This window comes from Doryrhamphus excisus, chromosome 1 (assembly GCF_030265055.1).
Source record: "Doryrhamphus excisus isolate RoL2022-K1 chromosome 1, RoL_Dexc_1.0, whole genome shotgun sequence".
NCBI lineage: Eukaryota > Metazoa > Chordata > Actinopteri > Syngnathiformes > Syngnathidae > Doryrhamphus > Doryrhamphus excisus.
In genome coordinates this window covers 7642722-7652782 of record NC_080466.1, presented here as the reverse complement: position 1 = coordinate 7652782, position 10061 = coordinate 7642722, and the positions used below count along the sequence as shown (strand labels likewise).

The following is a 10061-nucleotide window of genomic DNA, read 5'->3' as shown; positions in this document are numbered from 1 at the left end:
TATACAAATGAGTTAATTTTGTTTTCTGCTTTAAAATATGTTTCTGTGATTGCATGAGCATATTTAAGGTTCGTCCAATGAGGAAGAACCAAACCCATGTGGACACAAGAGTGAGATAGTAAGAGACAAACGGCTAATCTGTCTCCTCAGTGCAAACACTCGAGAAAAATGACACAGCACTTTGTAAGGGTGATTCTGCTTTGTGTATAGAAGCAGTGCCCTCTAGTGGATAATATCAGCGGTACACCATTTTCCCTTTGGCCCAGGTGAGCTACACTGGTGAATGTTTCACCTGGAAACGATGACGTCACAACGCGTTCAGGAAAGAGACGCTGTACGTCCAAGATCACCGCTGAGGAGTCGCCTTGGTGCGGATTAGTTTTATATTTGAAAACATTTAATAACTTGTGGACACGAGTTGAATATTTCGACCCAACTTATAAACGCGAGATGTCTCTCTCCGCTGTGTTTGTGTTGGACTTGAAGGGCAAGGTAAGGAACTATTTTCATATTGTGATTTGTGATTTATCACTTACCTTCATCGAAGTTACCGTTTTTACACGATGGAGACAAACATTCTAAAATGTAGTGGGTGCAATAAGTGCAGCGTTTACTGCTTGACATTAATGGCGGTGGCATAGTTAAAAATTAATGAAGCGCAAACGATGCTATTGGGTTAACATTTGTGTGCTTCCGGGTTCATATCAGGAGTGGTATTGCGAATACTGACTAGTGTTGGAAATTCCGGCTCTTTATAGAGAGCCGTTTCTCACTAAAAAGAGTCGATTCTTTCATTGTCAAGTTCGGCTCCTCAGATTTTTTTGGTCTCAATTTATTGCCAAGTTATGTGTATTGTGTAAGATTGCTGATTGAAAAAAATACTTTATTTTAATAGATTTATTTAAAATCCTCATTGAACATCTACAAAAAAATCTGGTTGTTCACTGACACATCACTGATACTGACACTTTTCACTTGAAACGCTGAAGGATTTTGTGATTGTTTTTTTGTTGATCATGGTCACAATAAAACACAGGATATTAAGATATTAAACGGGACCTATTACACTCATTTTGAGGTCTCTGTATTGAGTTGTACACACGATACAACTTGCACAGAACGCTTTCTAGATCTTCCAGAACCTGCACGTATTCCAGCTGCATTTGGCTCTTCAGCTGCACATTGGCTTTTCCAAAACTGTTTTAATTGGATAGTAGTTAATAGTCTGAGAAGGAGGTGATAAGAAATTGACTCATAGACTCATGATGATTCAATGTTTTAGTTCCGGCTCATTTGTAAAATGCCACAAATATTATTAACATTCTATGTATAATATTCAGGTGCTATCATGAGAGCATCCAACAGAGGCTTTGCTCAGTCACTATCACTGAGTCATTGATATCTATGATGATGCAACACAGACCATCCCCAAGTTCATCTTTTCTTCCCTGTTCAGGTGCTGATATGTCGGAACTACAAAGGTGACGTGGACATGGCGGAAATTGACCACTTCATGCCTTTGCTAATGCAACATGAAGAGGAAGGGCTGTTGTGCCCTGTGATGTCACACGGCAATGTTCACTTCATGTGGATCAAACACAGCAACCTGTACTGTATCCTTTACCTGCTTTAAATGTGGGAGACCTGTCCATCCCCGGCACCTCTGCACCATCTCATGAGATCCACTTCCAGACGAGGGACTATTTCTATTTCTATATGCCTATTATTTTGGTGTAGTGGTGTTCCCACGATAATACACACATTACTATATTACGTTAATATCAGTGTCAATCAACCTAAGCAATATGAGAGTATTTCCTCACACGCTGGACCCCTCTCTTATAGATGCTGTGCCCCAATTAATTGCATGGTGCTTTGGTTACTTGAATAAATAAGCCTCAAATTGGGAGCTGTTAGGACTTTTACTATCACTGAAACTCCTCACGTACACCTCTTTCAACTTTTGGTGAAAGCAAGGCATGTACGTATATAAAGTTGATGTTTATGGTTTAGTTTAAAGAGACAGTGCATCTGTATTTCAGTAAATACCTCAATAGACACTTTACACCAGTGGTCTCAAACGCGCGGCCCGCGGGCCAAATGTGGCCCACAGGACACTAGTTTGAGGCCCCCGCCTTGATATGAAAGTTTAATGTTAGTGCGGCCCGCGCAAGTTTGATATGGATGCTGTATGATATCATGTACCCAGAAAAAATTATTAAGTTTGATTAATGTTCATGCTAAAGGTTAAATAACTGTTAATAGTTATCCTCCCTATCCGTGTGGAAGTGGTACGTTTTTGGCTATTTAAGTTTAAAGGAAATAACTTGAAGGCTACCGTTTAGGTCGCTAGCTCTTTGCTGTTTTATTATTATTATTATATTTATTTATTTATTATTGATTGATTTTCTTTATTCTTGATTTGTTTATTTATTTTTCATCTTATTTTGTGTAGAAAAATAAAGTAAGATATTTGAAAACAGTGGAATGTTTTATCAGAGCTTTTCTTGTAGAAAATTGGAACCAAAGCAAAGTTTTTTTTATTTTTTTGTTTTTAATGAATACATTTTTTCCCAGTCTCACCCAGACCCAAGCTCCAGTGGCCCCCAAGTAAATTGAGTTTGAGACCCCTGTTTTACACCCATTCTATGTACAGTGTAACACGTGCTATGTAGTAGCAAGCTGTGGACAAAAAGTCCTTAACTTGATACCTCCACAGTGGTGGCCACCACTAACAAGAACTGCAATGCCTCCCTTGTCTACTCGTTCCTCTACAAACTTGTTGAAGTGAGTATTTTTCTGCATTATTCCATGCAGCCACTCTCTTTGGAAATATAGCGTTTAAAGCCTATTGAAGACCTGAAGTGAAGCGAAGATGAAAGACTACATCCATCACAGTTGTCGTGTTGTGCAGGTGTTCTCAGAGTATTTCAAAGAGCTGGAGGAGGAGAGCATTCAGGACAACTTTGTGGTCGTCTATGAGCTGCTAGACGAGCTGATGGACTTTGGATTTCCTCAGACGACTGACAGCAAGATCCTGCAGGAGTAAGTCTAGGCCAGATATTCACATGGCATGTCTATGTGACGGCATTGTTACACTGAATGTTGTTTCTTTCAGGTACATCACTCAGGAGGGTGCCAAGCTTGAGGTGGCCAAGACAAAAGTGCCCACCACTGTGACTAACGCTGTGTCCTGGAGGTCTGAGGGCATTAAATACAAAAAGAATGAGGTGTTTATTGACGTCATTGAGTCCATCAACGTACTGGTAAGTTTCCATTTCAACAAGCTAATTTTCTTTGGTCGCTCTCGGGCTTCAAGTGTCGGTCCCACTTACAGTATTTCACCAACTCATCAAGTCCTGCTCTGCCTTATTATTTTTAATATTTTTATTTTTAAGTCGACATATATGGTTGACCGTGTTTCTCATACATAAGATATGAGAGTCCCTCGTTTCACGGTTAATTGTTTCCAGAGACCCAACTGTAAGTGAATTACTGTGAAGTAGTATTCAATATAAATGTATTGCTTAAACATTAATTTATGAAGCATTCATCATTCATGATTCAAAACCTATCCACCTCACAAATGTGGCATATCAAAATTCTGATAAGACTTATTGATTGATTGCTTGATTATCGCACAGGTGTGTCTTCGGTTTGCCATAATAAAAGGTCACTTCATACTCCATACTCACCCAACATGTCACCCATTGAGCACGTTTGGGATGCTAAGGGTCTCTCGAGACCACCACCAATAGAGTTAAACTGCACATTATGGAGTGGCCTTTTATTGTGGCCAACCTAACACACACCTCTACAATAGCCATGCAGTTTCATCAGCCACACTTGTGAGGTTGATACTGTAGATTATGAATTATGAATGATGAACGCTTACTAACACAGGCTTAGACAGATTGATTGTAACATTGCTGCACTTCAACCAATAAGGACTCTACAAATACTGTGGGAAAAAAAAGTTCAATATTATGCTTAGGTTATGCATGCAGTTATAAAACATTTCAAAAAATGTACCTGTGTTGTTTTATGACTCAGTTATGTACATTACATGTGTATATTTAGCTGTATTTTAAGATTGTTGTACATTTCCAGGCATGTTTTACTTATTTATTCAGGTGAACGCAAACGGCAGTGTGATGAGCAGCGACATTGTGGGCAGCATCAAACTAAAAACCATGCTATCAGGGATGCCTGAACTGCGACTCGGCCTCAATGATAGAGTGCTTTTCGCTCTTACCGGACGTACGTATGCCGCTAACATCTTCATTAATAACAACCTTCCTGGTGTTTATTTTGACTGTCGTTTTTTTTTTCAGGTGACAAGGGTAAGACAGTGGTGATGGAAGATGTGAAGTTTCACCAGTGTGTGCGTCTGTCACGCTTTGAGAACGACCGCACCATCTCCTTCATTCCTCCAGATGGGGAGTCAGAGCTCATGTCATACCGCATCAATACTCATGTTTGTACCTTTCACTTCCTTATCAACACAATCGCCTAATTCAGATTAGTCAACCTATATTGAAGTTGGTTTGGAAACAATGTTGTTCAGAGGAAATAATATAAATCAGTTCCAACATCAAACATGCAAGAATCGGGATGTTTTCAGCTTCCAGGAATTGTGTACTGTGGGGCCATGCATTATAATGCTGCAACATTGGAGTTTGACAGTATGTCATATGGCATACACTGTTTACTCGTAAGATTTAAACACAACACTCTAGCTTCATTCAAATAGAGATCCTACAAAATGGTCAGGTCAGAACCATAACAGAAGCACTGGCATTGTTCGCCTTTTCCTTTTACGGGATAGACTTTCATCGTAAATTAACCAATGTTACTAAACAAAATAAAATACTCTACCTTCCATTTAAAAAAGCGACAACATGTATGATGACTCCAAGCAAAACAGTTGAGTGTAAAGTATAGTCTCCAGCTCAAGGATTTTCATTGTATCCATCAAACTCGACGTTAATGAATACAATTATTATCTCTCTTCTTTCACAGGTGAAACCACTGATATGGATTGAATCAATCATAGAGAAGTTCTCTCACAGCAGAGTTGAAATCATGGTGAAGGTAGACATTCACACAGACACACAATGTTTACAAAAACTGATTTCATTTTAATGCACTGATATGTGCTCTTTTTTTTTAATTCTCAAGGCCAAGGGACAATTTAAAAAACAATCTGTTGCAAACAATGTAGAGGTGAGTGTTCCTGTCCCCAGTGATGCTGACTCACCTAAGTTCAAAACCAGCACAGGCCATGCCAAATATGTACCTGAGAAGAACTTGGTGGTGTGGACCATTAAGTCTTTTCCGGTAAGAATGCATCCATTTTTTTAAATAAAAAAAAATATCAATAATTTCCTTTAAATCTGACTAAGTTATCTTATCTCTATCATTACAGGGAGGTAAAGAGTTTCTAATGAGGGCTCACTTTGGTCTGCCCAGCGTGGAGAATGATGAACTTGAGGGGAAGCCTCCCATTACTGTCAAGTTTGAAATCCCATACTTCACCGTCTCAGGAATCCAGGTTCACATTGTTGTTTGCAGTGCATGCCAGATCAAGAAATATTACAGCTGACATGATGATTGTTGCTTCATGGATTTCAATGCATTTGCCTCAACTACTTTTTTTTTTAGGTGCGATATATGAAGATCATTGAAAAAAGTGGTTACCAAGCGTTACCATGGGTGCGCTACATTACCCAAAGCGGAGGTAATTGACTATTTTTGCATTTTATGTGTTAATAAGCTACACTCAGATGTACCAAAAAGTATTTTTTAAGATATTTGGAAGACATGCTAACATACATATAATACAGATATCCTATATAAGTTTTATCATCGACCATTAGACTTATTATGACTTATTGACAGTAAGTCCCACCTGTGGCTCTACCGGATCTATGTTTTGCTTGATGGTGACCATTTTTTTCATCTTATCTTACTCAGATTTGTTTACATTTTTCATTATCAGAAAAATAATAGCAGAGGAAACACAGTTGGGGTGCATGATTTTTTTTTTATGTTATTGAATTTAAAACATATATTATTTCTCTTTTTTAGATTACCAGTTGCGGACCAATATGTAATGCTTGAAGAGCGGCTTTGTATTCCTTTCTTCCAGAACTTCCAGAAGACAATTAAATACTCTATTGAACCAGCAGACTGAGAAAATGTCTTTAAATTTCACCTAAACTATTTAATGCCGCTGATGTTTATTCTTGTGGTTGTTAAGTTTGTTTTTATTATTGTAATAAATAGGCATCTGAAAATAAAGCCCAGGATTATTCCATTTGTCATCAGTTACGTTTTTGTTCTTGTGTTTTTGTTTGCAAAACATATTTCCAGTATTGCATTGTGAAATATTTCAGACAACAAAGAAGCCTGTAGGACATAAATTATTGAATGTCCTCTACAAACATCAACGTATACGAATGGCCCGCTTTCTTCCAATGCGTTCACATTGGCTGACCGTTGCTGTTGCCACGGTGATAGTGTAGTAATCTAGCTGTAGCTCCGCCTTTTTTGACCATATATGGCAAAACCCTACCCTCTAGGCGAGGTGTGATTGGTCAACGCGGGTTCCTCTTCTGTGTTTGTAAATTGTACACTGGAGACGCAACTGTGTTGAGAGCTCAGCGCGCAAATGTGTTTTTCCAATGTTGATAAACATTTATTTTTCGTATTTCATTTGAATATTACCGCTCCTTGAGGACATAGAGGGCAGAGAGCTTGACGACGTAGTTGAACTTCCCCACAAAAAGCGAGCGAGGTAAGTTTAAACCCCCTTTTAGCTATTCACTCTTTTATGTTAGCCGTTAGCTTGGATGCTAACCGCCGTCAAAATTCAGTTGACATGTCGCCGCTTTCGGTCGCCGTCACCGATAGACGGATGTAGCCGAATCATGTTAAGTCGGATAGACATTTTGGTGTGGAAACGGCGAGCCAGCTGCTGTGGTATATAGCTAACTACGGCAGACGTCAATTCTCCGCGTTTGATCGTCGCCTTTCGTTATCCAGTGTTTGTCTGAGACGTGTCCGCCTCTCCCCCTTCAGAGAAGAGAGGTGAACATTGCAGTCTAACATGGTTTTCAGTCAGATGGATGCCGCTAAAGCCTTGACGGAAGCAGCGGCTAAAGGGAACCTCGGCGAGGTGCAGAGGATCTTGGAGGAATGCAGGCTGCATCCCGATACTGTCAATGAGTTTGGCAGGACAGCACTACAGGTACACATGAAGATTATTACACTGACGTTGTGCTGAGCGACAGCTAGTCTTGTTTGTTTTCTAAAAATACACCTGAACTGTTCTTAAATCTACAATTCAAAGTGTGGAGCAATCTTTATGCACACAAGCATCTTTCCAGTGTCAAACTGTTGTCACCACAAGTAACATTTTCATTCTTCTAAGTGTAAAAGTAAGTTAAACACTGTTCTGTAGAAACAAAAGAACAATGATGGGATGCGGAGATGCATTCTTCAAAGTGTAAAAAGAAGTTAATCACCTGTGATAAACTGGAGCTGTATTGTTTTGAATGTGAGCCAGTGTACTTGGAAACTTATTTTCTTTTCATTGATGTTGTCAAGGCGGCACGGCGGTCGAGTGGTTAGCGCGCAGACCTCACAGCTAGGAGACCAGGGTTCAATTCCACCCTCGGCCATCTCTGTGTGGAGTTTGCATGCTCTCCTCCGGTTTCCTCCCACATTCCAAAAACATGCTAGGTTAATTGGTGACTCCAAATTGTCCATAGGTATGAATGTGAGTGTGAATGGTTGTTTGTCTATATGTGCCCTGTGATTGGCTGGCGAACGGTCCGGGGTGTACCCCCGACAGCTGGGAGAGGCTCCAGCACCCCCGCGACCCTTGTGAGGAAAAAGTGGTAGAAAATGAATTAATGATGTTGTCAACTTTGGCCAAAAAAGCTTGAAGATGTTTAGTTAATCCGTTGAAGTTAAAAGTGGAGCATTGAAAAAAAAAACAGGGTTTAACTGCGTGTAGGCTAAAGCTAACATATCAGACGACAGATCTTGACAAAGCGTTGTTTGCCCCCCTGCAGGTAATGATGATGGGAAACTCCAAGGTTGCAGATCTGCTCCTGGAAAAAGGAGCAGATCCCAACGTCCAGGACAAGCAAGGGATTGCGCCGGTCCATGACGCCGCCCGCACAGGATTTCTGGACACGCTTCAGGTTCTGGTGGCGCACGGTGCCTCCGTCAATGTGGCGGACCAGGTCGGCGCTCTGCCCATCCACATCGCCATCCGAGAGGGCCACCTGGACGTGGTGGAGTTCCTGGCGCCGCGCTCCGACCTGAAGCATGCCAACGCAAGCGGTCAGACTGCAATAGACGTGGCTCGAGCGTCACACGAGCCAGACATGGTCCACCTGGTGTTTGCTCACATTCACTCTTAGTCTCTGCTGGCTTGTTGGTGTGCTAATCTTAACCTCATATGTTTGTTGTGTGTGTCGTTCAAACCTGGTGACTTGAATTCATTGCTGTGTAAAAGGTTTGTTTTTGTTCATTGTAGCTCAACTTGCATGCGTGACGCAGGACATTTTGTCATGGCAGCTTCTTTTTCAGTGAGTGGGTGGCTACACACAGTAGGCACCTCTTTTGCACAGTGCAATTTAGGCACCTTATATACAAATGTTTATCTCTTTGGGAGTGCACATTAGCCCGTTTCCCTCCCAGTGTTTTTGTCACGATTGCATCATTTGCATTGTGTATCCGTTGATAACTTGTGTTTTTGTTTTCAATTTGATGACTCTTCAAATGGTGCAGCGTAATTACATTGTATAGTTGTTTCCTATTAACTAGATGAACTTAGACTTTCAATTATTTATTGTTGTTGAAATAGCAGTAATATTCTTGTGACTTTGTAAAATGCATCATTCATTGTGATTTGTTGAAATGTTATTTATACAAATAATACTTTTAATACAAAAGTGAAATGTTTCACTTTTCTATTTGAATACGAAAGCACAAAAATAAAAGTTTGGAACACTTGAAATCAGTTTTGTAGCCGCTTTTCCTCATTAATCACCATTGACCATATTTATAACAAACTTGTCTAATGTCACACTTCTTTAGAATTGAATATCATGTTAGATTAAACAGCTGTTCCTAATGTTGTGGCCACTGACATGCAAACAATGACCCATAACCAACCGTAAAGATGACAAGGCGTGTACCTGATCACTCCACGACTTGACTGATGGCTGATGAGGGCGTTACTTGCAGGGGGGAAAGAATACACCCTAGCTAAACAAAATGCTAGTTAGTTTGGCTTGTTGGTTGAGAAGGTGGAAATGTGCAAAAATAAGGTATGAGTCAACACGACACGCCTTGTTGGAGGGGTGTTATATAGTTTAAGAATGCACAAGAATGATGGGAATAGTTTTTGTGAACATTGGCGATATCATGAAAATAACATTGTACTATGGAGAGGGGTTAGCTTTCACAAGAAAGATGTAATTTTTGTAATGGTACAAGAAAATATTAAAGTTACAAACATGTGTTAACACCATTACCAACACATTTGGAAAAGCCAAATACTGCTGCTTGACACTACTGAAATTGACTCTATAAACCGTTTTTAGTGGGGAAAAAAGGCTTTAGAAAAGTTTTTCTCATAATCTTAACACTTTAATTTTTTTTTTTGTAAAATTATGACTTCAACCCATAACCTCAGAACCCCCCCCCCCCCCCCCCCCCCAGTGTGGGCCGTTTCCAAGTCTACAAAGCACATGCATACTAGGGGTGTGAATCTCAGCACTGAGGACGATTGATACACATCCCAATGCACTGCCAGCGATACGATACTTTAACGATATATGCACTTTTTGGGGACGGACAAATAGCTCCTGGACAATTAGGAAAGCAGCTGAAGATCCACTGACCTGATTTGCTTGATTTTCCCTGGTGTCCGACGACGTGGCGGGAGACTTGGACGTGTTGTGGTGTTATGCACTTTTTAAGGGTGTTTGTATGTTAGTCGTACTGCCGTGTGGCAGCGGCATTTTTTTCAAATGACGGAC

General features: G+C 40.3%; 2 protein-coding genes across 3 annotated transcripts; both read left to right on the top strand.

The window, feature by feature from the left end:
• Window positions 1-231: 231 nt before the first annotated feature.
• ap1m2 (adaptor related protein complex 1 subunit mu 2) lies at window positions 232-6327 on the top strand. The gene is made up of 12 exons (XM_058089752.1): window positions 232-492; window positions 1457-1613; window positions 2720-2787; window positions 2915-3045; window positions 3119-3266; window positions 4134-4260; window positions 4335-4477; window positions 5023-5094; window positions 5182-5340; window positions 5429-5554; window positions 5665-5740; window positions 6091-6327. The coding sequence occupies exons 1-12, from the start codon at window positions 451-453 to the stop codon at window positions 6114-6116; spliced, it is 1275 nt and encodes a 424-aa protein (XP_057945735.1). The 5' UTR covers window positions 232-450; the 3' UTR covers window positions 6117-6327.
• A 272-nt stretch (window positions 6328-6599) lies between these two features.
• On the top strand, window positions 6600-9020 carry LOC131139834 (cyclin-dependent kinase 4 inhibitor D-like). Of its 2 annotated transcripts, none has more exons than XM_058089771.1 (3): window positions 6600-6799; window positions 7123-7252; window positions 8082-9020. In XM_058089771.1, the coding sequence occupies exons 2-3, from the start codon at window positions 7127-7129 to the stop codon at window positions 8433-8435; spliced, it is 480 nt and encodes a 159-aa protein (XP_057945754.1). In that variant the 5' UTR covers window positions 6600-6799; window positions 7123-7126; the 3' UTR covers window positions 8436-9020. The 2 variants fall into 2 exon arrangements, with proteins under 2 accessions (XP_057945754.1, XP_057945746.1); XM_058089763.1 differs by having other exon boundaries at window positions 6603-6799; window positions 7084-7252.
• Window positions 9021-10061: the final 1041 nt, after the last annotated feature.